General features: G+C 35.1%; 1 protein-coding gene across 1 annotated transcript in view; it reads right to left on the minus strand.

Moving 5' to 3' along the window:
- The window catches only part of LOC113073594 (N-terminal EF-hand calcium-binding protein 2-like), a 38,240-nt gene continuing 20,457 nt past the window's right edge, over positions 1 to 17,783 (minus strand). The window contains exons 3-5 of the mRNA XM_026246407.1: positions 5,372 to 5,480; positions 424 to 449; positions 1 to 125 (exon numbers count right to left, since the gene is read on the minus strand). Of these exons, the coding sequence (XP_026102192.1) occupies positions 1 to 125; positions 424 to 449; positions 5,372 to 5,480 (260 nt within the window). The remainder of the gene's footprint in view (positions 126 to 423; positions 450 to 5,371; positions 5,481 to 17,783) is intronic.

Below are 17,783 nucleotides of genomic sequence, written 5' to 3' on the forward strand. Positions count from 1 at the left end.
TTAATTTTTAGTTTTTGGCACACTAACCTTTTTGGTGAAGTCCATGGCTTTGAGAATGGCCAGATTGAGTGTCTCTAGGGAGGCCAGAACACCTTCATAATCCCCCATGTGGTTGGCAAAGTAGTCTGACGAACAGAGAAATGAGGCAGAACAAAATTATGCATTTCTCCAAACTCACAAACCATACAGACGACTGAAAACATAGACAAATTTAATTGCCAACAAAAATGACCCAAAAATACTTTAAATACTTTAGAAATTGTTACACTATCCATTGACATTGATATTAAAACTGAAAGTATACACATAGAGTAGGTTCACATATTGTACACGTAAATACCAAATCTATTCAAATAAAAATATTTGTTTGTGAAGAAAATTATATTCTTTGCCACTGTAACATACCAACATACTGATACTCACCGCATAGTTCCTTGGTGTCTACATTACTAACACATCGCAGGAAAAGGGAAGCATACAGAAAAACAGAATAGAAGAAGCAGAAGAAGAAAGAGATAAGAAACAAGGGAAGACCTAACACAAATCAAACATTACAGGTGCATCTCAATAAATAAGAATGTTGTCAACTCAAATTGTGAAACTTGTGTATTAAATAAATTCAGTGCACACAGACTGAAGTATTTTAAGTCTTTGGTTCTTTTAATTGTGATGATTTTGGCTCACATTTAACAAAAACCCACCAATTCACTCTCTCAAGAAATTAGAATAATTCATAAGACCAATAAAAGTATCACAATTTGAGTTGAATTACTGAAATAAATGAACTTCTCTATGACATTCTAATTAATTGAGATGCACCTGTTTGGCAATGAGATGCAGTGTCTCGTTCCCTCGTTTTTTACTAACCACGCATAAACATTGCTTTCTCAAAAACACATTCATGTACATAGATACTGCTCACATATACTTGTAGCCAAGTGTGTGCTGATTACAGTGTTATCAGACTTTAGCCATTTATTTGTTTATAAGCAACTGAAAAAAGCACAAATGTCAGAGCAGGTCAAAACCTCTCCAGAGCCCCTAAATAACCTCACACCCCAAAAGGTTAACTCAAGTGTTACAAAATATGACATTTTGTTATTTATACTGAAGCCAGACTCAGTTGGATATTAATAATCTTATCTTTCAGGTTGCATTTAGTTTAGTTGCATTTAGTTCTAAACAAAAACAAAAAGAAGAAATAATCAAATGAGACCAAGCATTTGACATTTTAAATTATTTAATAGACTAGATTATTTAAAAATAGGCCAAACATTCCAACAAAAATGACTATTGTAATGTTATAAAGTGTACTCATACAGGGCACTACTAGACAAAAACAAAGAAGAGGAAAAAGAAAAGAAACTAGCTGCAGAAATGGTTTCTACTGCCTGGCTGTTACCCTTTCTGGGCTTCATCCTATCCTCTTTCTATCTTATTTTTGCTCTTGGACTTTTCATCTCTCACTTCTTTATACTTTCCCGGCAAAGGGAAGCACAAAAAAAAGATATAAAGTATGACATTTACAGGTGTATGGTGGGCACTGAGAGTGAACATGGCTAACAATCCTCTCTCCTTTCACTGGTACTGAGCTCTTGATGCCTGGCCTGTCAAATAAAGAGTATGTCCCCCTCAGCAGAGGACAGAAGAGATGGGAAGGCTGAATGTCATGAGTCTCTCTCTTTGCTAGGGGCTGATCTCATTCATACCCATTAGCACTGTGCTAGATCAGCTAGTGATCAGATTCATCAGTGTGATTAATTTCCATCCAATATGTTAATAAAAGGATTTCAAAACTTAGTCTCACTGTGAATGATTCATCTATGCATGTTATTTAAAAAAATGTCTGCAATTTTTAATAAAAATAATAATAGCTTGTTCTTCGCATCAAATGGCTTTTCTGATGTCACTTAGGCTGCAAATGCTATTAGACCATGTTAAACAATAGCTATAAAAGCACTGTTTAACAAACTTGAATTCAGTCTCGCTTAATTCTGATATGTAACAACTTTCATAAATTGATCCTCAGTGAATAAAATTATTATTTTTTTGTTCAAATGTCATGCATCTCTTAAAAATCTGTCAAGTTATAGAGGAAAATGATTTACAAACAGAAATTAACAATGATTTAATACACAGATATGAAAAGCATGATTCTGACCAATGAGATTTCACAGTGGGGCTAATCCTGTTGGTCATCATGGTATCAAATGGTAAGAGCAACAAAAATCAGATTTCCATCATCAGGGTATATACAGCAATCCTTAAGTTAAATTTACTACTTTTTAATACCTTTTTTACTACCTTCAGAATATTTTTTAAAACCATCACGACACTGAATTGCAAGTGTTAATCAGCGACCTTTCTATAATTTACACAGATTTTTTACTTTTTACAATAAAAATAAAAACAATGCCATTCTTTATACTTATTGTGTTTAAAGTTTTTCTACAAGTTATATAATTATGAAAAACAGTAAACAAGTTTCCCCCAAATTTAATTTGTCTTTTAATTTATGAAATTTAAACATTTTATTTTTGGTAAATAAAGGGGATTTGCTATTAAAATTAAAACATGGAAGAAATATTGTGATTTTTTTATTCAAAAAATAAAGTTTTTTAATTTTTTTCAACAGTAGTAGCAGTATCACATACATTTTTACTAAATAATAGTAATATTTCTAGCACAATGCCCTTATGTAAAAATTTACTTTTAGGCCTAATGAATGCATATTTGTCATTTTAACTGAACTTAAGACTGGTGGTGATGCTTAAGATATTTTTGGTCATTGAGGGTTTCTGTAACAAAATAGTAATAGATCAAATTAATTATTATTAAAAGATAATACTACTACTAATTCTACTATCATACTAATGTATATACAATGCACTATTAATTGATGAGCTGCTGGGTTCATGAATATTAATCACGTTGTCTGCGTTCGGTCAAACTGATTTGCTGAAATCAAAACAGGGACGGTACTAAATCAGCGCCAGCCAATGAAATTGCCATTAGCTCCGCCCACTACCGGAGAAACCGGTGTGTCTTCTGCTTGTTTGAAAATGAATATGAATAATTCTAAATGAACTCCGTTATTTTGACAGGAGAAGACAACAAAGAATAGTTTACATATAGCGTGTTGATTCAGCGTGGTAAGACTCTCGCTCTCTCTCTCTTTGCATGTGTGAGAAACAGCGCTATCAGTAAATCTGTTAGAAAACTTGCATTTGCCCATGAAGACGACGATGGTTGTCCAGTCTTTGAAGATATGCCTTGAAGCAAGTCTAAAATAAAACGGAAGCCAGCCACTTCTGTTGAGCGCGCAGTGTTCTGAGATGATGCCGAACGACCCATGAATATGACGTCAGCATCAAACATACGTTGAGACGGAGACGAAAGATCTTTGATTATCTGCCCAGATATGCTAAAGCCCATATTTAAACGAACTAACGCGAACGCAGATAGAATTTCAGAATAGGACACCTGATAGTCTGAAAAAATAATACCTAATTTGGAAAAAAATAATACCTCTGAGACCACATTTAACACTTTTAATGGCCTTAAATTTGACTATTTTGATTTATCACTTTTTAATACTTTTTAAAACCCCGCGGACACCCTGAATTCATAGTCACACCTGTTAAGAATGATGTAAAAGTGTGTGCGAATGTCAGCATGATATTCGGATGAATGGAAGACGAAAGCTGAGAGGCTCATGTTTCATTTCAAATCCACAACATAAGTGTAAATGAGAAACAAGTACAAAGAGGGGACATGCATAAAGCTCTCATTTTTCTTCTTCCATTCGATCTTCACCACCTCAGTCTCTCTCCGCACCCCAGTGTCTTTCCAGCCCTCCCCCATCTCATCATCTAGCCCTCTTGTCTCCATCCTTTTCTCTGCACCAGTCCTTATGGGCTCTGGTGGTTCATTATTTAGAGAGAAGGCAATGTTGGACCTGCAGAGAAGTGACCGCATCCTAGCAGCTGCAGACTTCTCCTTTTTTACATAATTCATTCTGAAATGTGATTAAAGACAACACACACACACATGAGCTGTTCTGCCTTCAGAGACAAGCTCACACACACCTATACACACAAACATCAGGAAATGGGGTGCGTGAGACACAAAGAACAGAAAGAGAAAGAGATCTGGTAGTAGAACGCTATAGATGAGACAGATGTAGGCATGATGAAACTTTCCAAACACAAAACTTTAAGAGAGACTGAGAGAGAAAGCTAGTAATCCAATGTTATATGACTAGAAACAAATATATAAGCAATTCTAAAGGGTCTTTTCCTATTAATGTTCACCTCATCTCTTTATTATCCCTCATCAGTCACTGTCTTTCCCCTTTCACCTTTTCTTACAATCCATTATCCTTCATTATGTCCACCAGAGAAGAAATCTGTCCTATTTTTCTGCCTGATTCTTGAGAAACTATTACCTATAATCAGGGGATCTGAAGGTCTTGTTTACATGGTTATTTCTTCAAAAAGTATGCTACGGATACTCTTTTGTCCCAGGGAGTGATTTTTATTACACAGAACCAGAATTTTAATCTGAAATGTACATTTCTATCATAAAATTATTATTGTCAAATAATTAAGATAAAAAATAATTCTGAAAGTATGCTAAAATTATAATATGCAGAAGTATTTGGTATATATCTTTTGTGTGTGAAAATACTGTATTGTGTTAAATGTATTATGAATTATACAATATAATATATTATTAATAAATACATTATATTTATTTAAAACAAACATTGTTTATAATGATCTGTTTTTATGTTTATTACATTTAAATATATTTTTATTTTATAATATTTTGTGTAATTTCCAGACATGTTGTAATTTTATACATTTTTTACAAATATTGTGAAAATATTTTTTTATTAATTACTTGAAAATACATAAAAAGCTACCTATGAAATTTGCCTTAGCAAAAAGCAGACTAATTAAATAAATTAGAGACAGTGTGAGAAGTTGGAATTTATTTTCTGAAACCCCACAGGGCCAGATCTGATGAAACAGTTACAGTGCTTTGCACAGCAGCTTACATGAGGTGAAGCTTGTGCCCTAGGCGAAATCACCTCATCCATGCTTCGCCACTGACTAGATTCTCTTTTAGAGAAATGGATAATACTTCTTGACATTTGCACTACTGAGATAATTCTAAATACTGGAAGATATAACAACTTGACCATGGTATACTAACACAAAATGAAATGAAAAAAGTTCCAATCCATTTTTTTTTTCATTCCCTGACAATTTAACCAATGTCTTATTGTTTCCTATTTTTATTGCCCCTCTGTCCTGTATTGTGATTCACTGGACGTGTATTCAGCGCAGTGTGTCTGTAGAATCACCTGGTTTTATCAGAGTCAATGGTGTGAAACAGTTTTTCTAGCTCCTCTTCATTCAGAGTCCCATCAGAGAAGAAGGCCTGGAACTCATCAAGGGAGAGCTTTCCATCATCTGCAGGAGGAAACAGATTTTAGCTGCAAGCCTTTAGTACGGTGTATCAGCATCATGGTTATTTCTGTATGTGTGGGTTCCATACACTAACATGGGTCTTGTTCCCTAATAATTACATGTAAACAAAGCATTCATACAAATATGGACAGAAAACTGATGGGTTTAGGTGCGTAGACACATTCATTTATTCTTAACCCTCATTCTAATGTTTATGAATCCGGATTATTCTTAAAGAGGGAACATAGCCCAAGGTTAGTAAATAACATATGGTATATGTTACTATACCATCACTATCTATAGATTTTCTGCACAGTCTCTTCTGTTTATCCCTTTGTCACTCTTTGCAAACATACGTTTATTTGTCCAAAAGAAATCCAAAAGGAAATAGAAATCTTTTGTAGTACATTTTTATTACTGTCACTTTTGATCAATTTAACATGTCTCTGCTACATAAAAGTATTAATAAAAAAATCAAATAATAATCTTACTGAATTTTTTTTAAAGCATCACCACTGATGAGAAACAGGAGGCTACCAGGAAAATATACTGAAAAGGTTGGTGATAGAAGGGGGATGTTACCAATAAGAGTCTCAGCTGAGTCAATGCTGGGAGAAATGAAATATTCATCACCCTGGATTCGTCCTTGAAGTTAGACCTGCGCTTATTGGACAAAGTAGAGCCGAAATACAATATGTATGGAAGTGCAGCCAATCAGTGGCTCCAAAGATTGTATTGGATTGTAGTTTCTAAATCCAAAAGCTTTTACTGGAAATGAGAACCACTTATGGCTTGTCAGTGCAGTTCTACACCTCCAACACATGGCCTTGTATTTATACATGACCTTTATCTATTCTTCTCTTTATAGAAAAACACCCTAACATATCTGTGCATTTGTGTTCTTCTTTCTCTAGCTCCATAATGTCCTCATCCTTTCTTTGTCATGGTTAGAAAGTGAAGGTAGGATGGGAAGCAAAATCAAAAGCAGATCTTTCTCTGAACCATAGCTTACAAATGAAGTGTGTGTTTCTGTTTTTCCCCGTGTCTTTGCAAAGGCTGAGGAGCACGGGGAACCTAGCCCTTAATTAGGCAGTGACCCACTTTTCTTCTCTTTTCCTCAGGAAGGAGTGCTTGCTTAAAAAACAGACATTTTCTTGCCCAATTTCAGCACTGTGCTCTAGTGACAGCTGATGCGTAACAGTAACATTACCTCTGTAATATATCTTAATGAGTCAATAAACCTCCCTGTACTGGGTTAAGTTGACAAATTAATCTTATATGACCAGCATTTTATGTTGATGATCATTGTTTGCATGATGCTGGTTGTAAAGAATGATTTTTATCTTCTTGCAGAGCTACAGTATTTAAGAGAGCGAATGGTCCTGCTGTGCAATTACCTGGAAATTGCTGTACTTACCTAAACTGCAGGTGGGCTAATGTAATGCTGCTTGATGGACAGAAATGGTTTATCTTCCAAATAATGTGAATGGCCTTTCAGTGGAATTTTAAAGTGCAATGTCTCATTTGACACAGTAAGAGTGTCATGACAATGACAGCTTTTCATTCACTCAGAACCGAAGCCTTAAAACCAAAGCTTTGAAACTTAACACTACTCTTTTACTGCCTTGAATCCAATGGAAATGAATATATACATTGCTGTTTAAAAGTTTGGGGTTTAGTAAGAATTTTTTATGTTTTTCAAAATCTCTTATGAGTAATACTGTGAAACATTACATTTCATTATATTATACAATTTAAAATATAACTGCTATACATTTTAGTTTATTTTAAAATGTTTCTTTTTTTTTCTGTGATGGCAAAGCTACATTCTCTGCAGCTATTTCTCCAGTCTGCAGTTTCATATGATCCTTTAGAAATCTTTTTTTATTTTTCAGGATCCTTTGATTAATATAAAGTTTAAAAGAACATAATTGAAATAAAAATCTTTTGTAACATATATAGATCACACTGTGAAACTCTTTGTGATGATTTTGGCTCACATTTAACAAAAACCCATCTCAACAGATTAGAATATTTCATAAGACCAATAAAAAAAAATGTAAGTGAATTGTTGACCTTCTGGAAAGTATGTTCACTTACTGTACATGTACTCAATATTTGGTAGGGGCTCCTTTTGCTTTAATAACTGCCTCAATTCGGCGTGACATAGAGGTGATCAGTTTGTGGCACTTCTGAGGTGGTTTGGAAGCTCAGGTTTCTTTGACTGTGGCCTTCAGCTCATCTGCATTTTTGGTCTCCTGTTTTTCATTTCCCTCCTGACAATATCGCAAAGATTCTCTCTGGGGCTCAGATCTGGTGAGTTTCTTTGGCCAGTCAAGCACACCAACACAATGGTCATTTAACCAACTTTTGGTGCTTTTGGCAGTGTGGGCAGATGCCAAATCCTGCTGGAAAATGAAATCAGCATCTACAAAAGGCTGGTCAGCAGAAAGAAGCATGAAATGCTCCAAAATTTACAATATGGGTCAATATCAGCAGATGACACTGCACCCCAAATCATCACAGACTGTAGAAACTTAACACTGGACTTCAAGCAACTTGGGCTAAGAGCTTCTCCACCCATCCTCCAGACTCTAGGACCTTGGTTTCCAAATAAAATACAAAACTTACTCTCATCTGAAAAGGTAAGACGCCTCGGACATTGTCCGTGGTTCAGGAGTGGCATAACAAGAGTAATACGACAACAGTAGCCAAATTCCTTGACACGTCTGCATGTGGTGGCTTTTGATGCCTTGACCCTAGCCTCAGTCCATTCCTTGAAGTTCACTCAAATTCTTGAATAAATTTTGCTTGACCTCTATGTCTGGTTTTGTGGGTCAGGCACACACACACACACACACACACACACACACACACACACACACACACACACACACACACACACACACACACACACACACACACACACACACATATATATATATATATATATATATATATATAGACAGTAAAATGTTTTTCCACTAACTAGTCAGTTGATGGACAGCTATTGACCACTGTTACAGAACACTGGGCAAGGCAAACATGTTCCCTCTACAGAATATGCCTCTGTCTGCAGTGTAAAGGAATGGATTGTACTTCATGTAATGATGACCCTATATAATGTTCTTTCTGTTCATATTTTCTCTGTCGCCATTATATTCTCCAGAGATGCTGCTTGATTGACAGAAATGCTTCATCCTTCTAGATAACATATGGGTATTTCAGTACGACTAAAGAGTGCAAAGTTTAATTTGGTGGTGAGAAAAACAAACCGGCATCTCTATTGTTGCTCTGCTTTGGGAGCAGGATAAGGGACTGATGAGACTGGTTTTGAGAGGTGGAAATGGACCAAGAGGTGAAGTTTAGTTAATGTGTGTAGGAAGGCAAGAGTCTGCAGGGACTGGACACCGTCACAGACCTCCCTACTTCCCATGAAAAAGAGGCAATTAGCACTTTTCACAACCAATGGCCCCAGCACATCTTAGCACCTCCTTGCAAACACGTCTCTTCCCATCTCTCACAACTCAAGCCACATTTCGGGGAAGAACTGGGGTACATGTTGCCATGGTAACCAAAAGAACAGGAGCAGACCTCTGGGATCTGAGATGTCTTAATCGTACATACGCTCACTCTCATTTTTTTCTCTTTCATTGTGTTTATCTCCTTGTCTCACCTGTCCTCTCCTACGATCCACATCAGCGGCATGTGGTTGACTTCTGTAATCATATTAAAATTAATTACAATTCAATTAAACTAAATTTACTTAATAAAATGACAGCAGATACAATAAAAATCTATAATTATTTTCATTTTAGCACTGATAAAAGGCTGCTATTAAAATTATCTATATTTTTTCTACATAAATGGAAAATAAGTCACAAAAAAATACAATCAGTCATTTAAATGCTACAAGTAAATGTAGAAATCACAACCCTATTATCTACAGCATTAAACTGGTTGTTCTTTTAAATTTAGATGAAGATTAATTTATAATGTAAAATTAATTTTTCAAAGTTGTGAAAAAACATTATTGATGCTTGTTTTACAAGAAAATACTATTTTAGTTTAATCCAATGTGTTACTTTGCCATTTCTTTGTAATTCTTTGAAAAAATTACAAGCAATTTCAGAGTAATAATTGTTTCTATACTGTTATCTTAGTGTACAGTGCTATTAACAGTGTTATTGAATGAATAGTGTTATTAAAATAATAACTTTAGGTGAGTATTAGATGACGGTAAAGAATCTAAATATAAAATAGGAGAAATCAGTGTAAACAATTAAATACCAACTGCTATACACACGTACACACACATACTGTGCATCCCTACATAAAATAAAACAAGAAACCTAGCAAAATATTTTCATATCTTATATCCAAATTGTTATGCTTGTAAACATTAAGCATTTTTACTCTTATTAAAATAACAACATAACATAATAACAACAATACCATACGCTTATTTCTAAAACTTTAAGATTATTCTAAAAAAAAAAAAAAAAAAAATATATATATATATATATATATATATATATATATATATATATATATATATAGATAGATAGATGGATAGATAGATGGATAGATAGATAGATATAGATATATATTTGTCAAAGTCAATTTTAACTTCATTTTAAAAAAGTTTTAACTTAGAAAAAAGGTAGACAATTTGATCTTTTATTTAATAAAATTAGAAAATATCCCTGATCTACACTATTTTCAAATCACCTTGTAGAAGAAAAGTATTTATTATTTTTCATTTGCCAAAGCTCACTTTGTCATTGCGACTCTGCCCATGGTTATAAACAACCTCCATCTAAAAAAATCACCCAAATCATCACATATATTGTGACCCTAGTGTAATGATGCTGGAGATTGTTGAGATTCTGCTGCAGAAGACTGTATAAACTCTGCACTGCCCAGCCCCCCTCTCCATTACCAGAACAGTAAATAACGCAAAAGCTAAACTAATATGAAAGTCGCACACTCCCTCTGGCCCGTCCCAAAGACACCATTCTGAGAGTAATGATGGATGAACAGTAAAAGAGCCTTTCACAGGCCTGTCAGTTTCTCTTGCTCAGTAACATCGATCAGAATGGAAAAAAGCTAGCCCTACCTGCCTGTCGCACTGAAAGCCTGTCTTTCAAAGCATCATTTAATCTATCTGGCTTCAGATTGCCTGTGTGTCTGCCCGTCTGAGGTGGACACCAGTACCTTTGAAGTCTGTTGGGATTTGATTCAGCCATATGTCCGAACAGTGGGATGGAAACCTGAGAGGATCCATAAGCACATGCCAAACATTTACTCAACTCATTCCTCCCACTTCCATATGTCTCCAGCACTGACATGTTTTACTAACGGTGTAACTGTGCACAGTGAGCCAAAATACAAATAGGTGTTACTGAGACTGTACGACATGCTCAGGCTCTTGGGCGGTATCCTACTGTAACTAAAGAGAAGAAAGAAGAAAACAATCTCACGGAGCAAACTCAAATGAGCAGAATGTGAATCCTGGCATTACAACAACAACATTTACAAGGTTGTGTTACAGATGTCATCATTTCTTTCACATATTAAAACAATATTGGAGAATAGCATATAGCACATATCCTAGATAGATCTGGACCAAAGGAATCACACTCAAACTTTTTGTTCTGACAGACTTCAGCAATGTGTAACCTCAAGCTCATTGGTGGATAGTTGGCGTTTAAATCCTTCTGCCAAGTCTTTCAGCTTTTTCTCTGCTACTCATAAATCCTGTTGGCAAATAGACTATATCCATGTTAAACAGTGCCAAAATGGTATTTATTGTTAGAATTTTGTTATAAAATGGACAGAATTTGAAATCTGAGATTTTGCTTCATATCAAAAGTAACAAAGCTTATTGTGATGAATTGGATGGGAGGCACTCTACAATAATGTCCCATTGGCCAGACTAATTGTTTAGGATTAGGGTGTTTTCACACCAGTCTTGTTTGGTTCGACCACACATGTGGTTTTGTTTACCAAAAGTGCTAAAAGGCGATTAAAAACGATCTGGCTAAAGCACATCTTATAAATGAATAAATTATTTAAGTTATTATTTAATTAAATTAAACTGTCATATTTAAAAGTGCACACCTGACTGATAAATGTCTGATGCCATTTTTAATATGAAAATAAACTTAATTTGATTATATTACATTATATTATATATGTATATTTTAGCTTATTTAACCAGATTTGCACTGTAACATTTTATATCAGCTAACAATGTACAAAACACACATGGGACTAATTAAACTAAAAAAAAAAATGTTTAAAAAAAACTTCAACTTTTTTTTCGTCCACGGAATCAAATTTCTTTAAGTGCTTTAGTGATGTGCAATGACTATTGGGTACATTTTCCTCTTTGCTTCCTGTGAAATGATGTATCCCTGCTGGTCAGAGTGGCCCTACAAACTGAACACTGGAATCTTGACTAAAGATGATGGAATACCCTGTAAAGTCCACTTTGTAGGGCACTTATGGTCAAATGGAATGTATAGACATTACACAATAACTCAAAACAATATCTCAACAATTATAAGTCAAACAAATGACATGCAAACTATTAAGGAGCAATGTTTAAATTTCTCATTATGAAGACATCCGCTACTACAGCACATGTAAAAGCCAACCACACTCTATCTCTGTGGAGAAGATAAGTATGTCAGAATCTGATTGAATAAGAGTGAATCCTAATCCCCAGCTCCACTGACAGAATCAATTAATGCTTCATCTAACAAACCTGATTCAATCACAATTCATTCAAATGAGTCATTAACCTCAGCTGCCTGAGTGGGCATTTCACGTGGAAATCCTATTAGTGTGACCCAGCCACCAGAAAAGTGCATTAGCAGAGACAAGCGAGGGCTACAAATCTGCAAATCTCGAAAGCAACACTCTCAGAAAGACTGTAGCTCTGCACCAAACCAATGACCTTCTCAAGAGAAACAGCCATGTAGAAATGAGTTTCGGTCTCTAGAGCTTTGTCCACAGACCACCCACAGTTTGTTCACTGTCTGATGCAGATTTCACACAAAACTGGTGAGCACTATCTGAAAATCAGCAGGAATCGTTCATCCATAGCTTCAGTCACCCTCAAGTCATCCGAGATGTAGATGAGTTTGTTTTTTCATCAGAACGGATTTGGGAAAATGATGCATTACATTACTTGCGCAAAGGATCCTCAACAGTGAATGGGTGTCATCAAAATGAGAGTCCCAACTGCTGATGTAAACATCACAATAATCCAAGTAATCCACCAATCAGCATCTTGTGAAGCCAAAAGCTGTGTTTTTAGGAAACAAATCCATCATTAAGGTATTTTAACTTTAAATTATTGTTTCTGTTCAAAATGTGTCCAAAATCCATAATAAACTTATCACATAAAAATCCACAAACATATTTGTTTAGAACTGGTTTTCACTGGAAGGACTTGCTTATTATAAACAATCAGCTTTTCACTTCACCAGATGTTTAACTGATAAAATGGATTACTTTTGGATTATTGTGATATTTTTATAAGATGTTTGGGCTCGCATTCTGGTGGCACCTATTCACTGCACAGACTTCATGCTTCAATTAAAAAAAGGAGACTACAAGTTATCTAACACTTAATGTGGAGGGCTAAGGATAGTGAGATAAATATATAATTTAGGTTCAATGGATTTGTTTTAATAAGCTTTGCTGTCTCATTCTTATTTTACAATCGACAAACTCTTCAAACTGGAACCGGAGAGCCTGTTATAAGTACAGAAAGCATAATTTTCTGCCTCTCAGACAAAAGGGCAAATTCAGATGAGTGTTAGATGCATGCTTCAAAGTGGAGCTTGTCTGAGTATGTCTATGAGTGAGTGTATATGTGGGCGAGTGGAAAATGGGTGGGGCTCTATTAGTACTGCACCATTCAAAGCAATGCCATCAGTTAAGGATGAAGAGTCTGCCAAGCGACTAATGTAAGTTCAGCCTGTTTTGTGGTCAATAAAGTTCATGAATCCCATCTCTAATGTAATGCATACTGCAGTATGATGTATATGCAGCTCAATGCTGCAATTGACTAATTATTAGGAGAGCAGATTCATGACTGTGATCACCAGAAATGCTAAGGGACCATTAAAAAAAAATTAAACAACTGACATAAAGCAACCCTACCCCACCCACCCAAAAAGTAGCAACTATAACGGGGGTTTCCCTATTAAAATGCATTAGTTTGAATGGATCTGCTTGCTAATACAAATCAGAAAAAAGTGCAATGTTTGGTTTAATAGAAGTACATAATTATTCTCTTTATTTTTAGAAAGACATCTGCATTGCACCAATATGTGGCACTGGCAATTGTCCACTTGATATACTCAGAGGTTCAATCTGGAGGAAAGCCATCTGGATTTTAAAAGCAGACACAGACTGAAATTCACTCTTCAACATTCAGCATCAGTATAGAATTGGGTATAAAGTCAGTAGGTGTTTTATCCCTTCCATTGTGTATATTTCATTGGGAATGCATAACATGTCTTTTTTAGGTATCCTGGAGGGGTTTTGCTCTGAAAGCTTGCTTGGAGAAAGAAGGTTGAGGGAGGAAACCTCTGAGTACTTTCCTTCAGAGATCTATTAATAGAATTGCTATTAAATTAAAGGAGGAAAAAAAGGTTCTAAAAAGAGGCAGTACTGGTACAGGGAGAATATCCAAGATGAACTTATAAAAAGTTACATCTTACATCTACAAGCTCTATCTTACAGCTAACTAATCACAGCTATTCCCACCAACCAGCTGAACGGAGGTTAGGAAAATAAATTCATCCCTGCACTTAAAAATGAGTTGTGCTACTTGCTCAATTTACTTAATTAAACTGAGCTAATGCAACACAACTATTCAGCATTCTGTCACAACTTAATTTAACTGCACTCAATCCATTTAAATTTGTAAAACAGAGGTTTACTTCATGCATTTGCACTGAGACTACATAAATAATTTAGGCTGGAATTAATATATAGCATTACTAAAACTGATTTCCAGTTTACAGCATGCACAGAAAAAAATTGTAGTGTAGGATTTACTTTTAAACAATTTTCACTGTTTTTAACTACATTTCACAAATAATGACAAAGAATGGCAAGTAACATTGCACTGAATTAATTAGTAAGTGAATTAAATAGTCATTTCTTGTAAAATTTGCCAAATTTTGGATGAATAAATAGTTTAGCACACTTAAATCAAAACACAATATGGACTCGTGTCTGTGAACATTTAGCTGCAAAGGCTATTTAAATATGAATCCTCAGAGTTTTTAGCCTCTGTCACATCAATATAAAGATGAACGCATAAACATGAGGTGCATCCCAAATTGCATACTTATACTTTTCTGATGTTTTGCAGTATACACACTACACTAGAGGGTGATACGCGAGGGGATTTTCAAACCTCTTACTTCCAACACACACACACAAATAAAAAATTCAGTCCCGTATCAACCACACAAAAATACTGGGGTAAAATCCTGTCCCAATCCCAGAAGAATTACTCCCATTCCCTTTCACTCACGTGTTGGATTATTATTTTTTGGACGGAATCTGTCAGTTACAGTAAAAAAAAAAAAAAAAAAAATACAGTACAAATTGCAGTATGCCCACTTTAGTTGAATAAAAATCCAAAATGTAGTTTTTTATTATTTTATTGAACTGAAAGCCAGCTTAAACAATGCACAGTGTGTACTGCACACACATTAAATTTCATTTAAATCATTCATCAAAACACCATATTTCTATTTTTCAATTTAAAGTAGACATTTTTCACTCTATAGATATATTTTTTTTAAGTTTCTCATGCAAATTCACATGACCGAGATGGAAGAAAGTGCATCCTGTTTGCTTTATTTTACAGAAGTGCAATGTTTAGTTGTTATTCTGAGTCCACACAGAAAAACATACAGAAAATCCACTGAAATGGAATTCATAAAATTAATGGAAAACAGAATTTGAGGGGGAAAAAAGTGTTTCATAGGGCTTAAATTTTTTCTTTTCGTTCAACTTTTAATACATTTCTGTTAAGTTTCATGATTTAAATTAATTAGATGTGCTTTTTGATTAATTTAATTTAATTTAATTATTAAAACAGAGTATAGAAAATTTTTATTGGAAAAACTAAATCCAGAAAACTTAAAATGTGAAGAAGAAAAAAAACGGCATCCAGAGAAATTACAAATGAAAAAAGAAAATGGAACTTGGGAAAAAAATTGATTTAATTGTGCCCTATAGAAAGAATAGTTAAACTTTTTTGTACCATATTTTTATTTATTTATCTTATTTCTGTGTTCCATAAAAGAAAGTCAACCATGTTGTTTGGGATGACATGAGGGTGATGTTGAATGGTGAGAGTATTTTTTGAAATTCTTAAAATCTTGGGAGGGGGATGTTGCTTAAATCAAAAGCAATTACTCTGCATATGCCAGCACAGTGATTCTTTGTGCCTCCTGTCAACGTCATATTTTTCATATGGTAAAAAGAAAAGTGACATTTAGTATGCTAATGTGTGCTGTTGCTCACTTGTTAACTGCATGGAGTTGGGTCTCTTTGACATGTCTAATTTTATTGTATATTACTCAATGCAGTTAGATTATGCTATACAATAACTAGAGTTCACTGTTTAAGAAATTAACATTGAACTGAAAGTTTATTGTTATTATTATATTTTGCAATACTGTCTTATTGTGCATACACAAAAATCTTATAATGATATTCAATATAAATACTATGCATTTTAATTGAAGAGAAGAGACGAGAAGAGAAGCGAAGAGAAAGAGAAGAGAAGAGAAAGAGAAGAGAAAGAGAAGAGCAAGAGAAGAGAGTTCATTGCAAGTAGCGCCTCACACCCCCACATTCAACTGTAGCAATCAAGCAAGTCTGTCTTATTTCCACTGAGGATTGGAAATTCACAATTAATTTTCACTGTTTTATGCTTCAAGGGACGTAAGATCTGGCTTTGGGTGGGAGCCTAAGAAGAAATATTTGTCTTTTATTTTATAGACATTTAACATAATTGAACACTTCTGGGTCAGCCGACTTAAAGGGATAATTCACCCAAAAATGAAAATTTGATGTTTATCTGCTTACCCCCAGGGCATCCAAGATGTAGGTGACTTTGTTTATTTAGTAGAACACAAACCAAGATTTTTTAACTCAAACCATTGCAGTCTATCACTCTTATAATGTAACTGGATGGAAATCATGGTTAAAACACAATAAAACAAACAAAAAAACATACACAAACAAAACCAAATTAAACTCTGCGTTTCGTGACGATACATTGATGTGTAAAGACACAAAACGAACGGTCTGTGCAAGAAACTGAACAGTATTTATATTGTTTTTTACCTCTGATTCACACAATGTCCGAATTGTTAAAACTCTTCTGGGTGCATCCTCCTGAGGGCGTTCTCAGGCCCTGTCCCAAACTGCGTACTTCATGTGGACCTTCGGTCTTATGGACTTGAAATTGTGCGTGCTCGCCGAGTCTACGAGTCTGGAGGCCATCCCATTCAGGATTTTAACACTCTGAAGTGTGCTCAGCAGCGCCCCCTTTGTCCCCTAGAAGCTGTCTTCCGCAAAGCCCGAATAGATGCAGGCTCCGCACACTTTAACTACCCAGGAACCCTCCAGAAATGCCAATCAGACAACGCATGGGAGGAGATTTCGCTCAAGAGCAATGGATGACATGGGTGAGAAGAAAATATTTAAGTGTTTCATTACAGTTTTTATGACCTAGGTGTACATTTTACCACTTGTTACCTACAGTTTATACAAACATTATGGTCATCGAGCAGTGGTTGATATCTCAAACATAACAATAAGTCCGGAGTGTGCCATTTGGGACAGGGCCTCAGCAGCAGGCACATTAGGCATCTTCTTCTTCTTCTTGCTTTATGGCGGATGGCAGACTTATAAGTGCATTACCGCCACTATCCCTCAAATGGACCATTGACACTCTATCTACGATCTCAATTAGGAGTGTCAATGGTCCACTTGAGAGATAGGTGGCGGTAATGCACTTATAAGTCTGCAATCCACCATAAAGCAAGAAGTTGTTTTAGCCGTGATTCCCATCCACTTACAAGATAAGTGTAAGAGTGATAGACTGCAATGGTTTGAGTTAAAAATTTTGGTTTGTGTTTTACTGAAGAAACAAAGTCACCTACATCTTGGATGCCCTGGGGGTAAGCAGATAAACATCAATTTTTGGATGAACTATCCCTTTAAGGGCTCAGAGGATGCGTGAAAAAGATGAAG

Source organism: Carassius auratus, unplaced genomic scaffold (genome assembly GCF_003368295.1).
Source record: "Carassius auratus strain Wakin unplaced genomic scaffold, ASM336829v1 scaf_tig00012435, whole genome shotgun sequence".
Taxonomy (NCBI): Eukaryota; Metazoa; Chordata; class Actinopteri; order Cypriniformes; family Cyprinidae; genus Carassius; species Carassius auratus.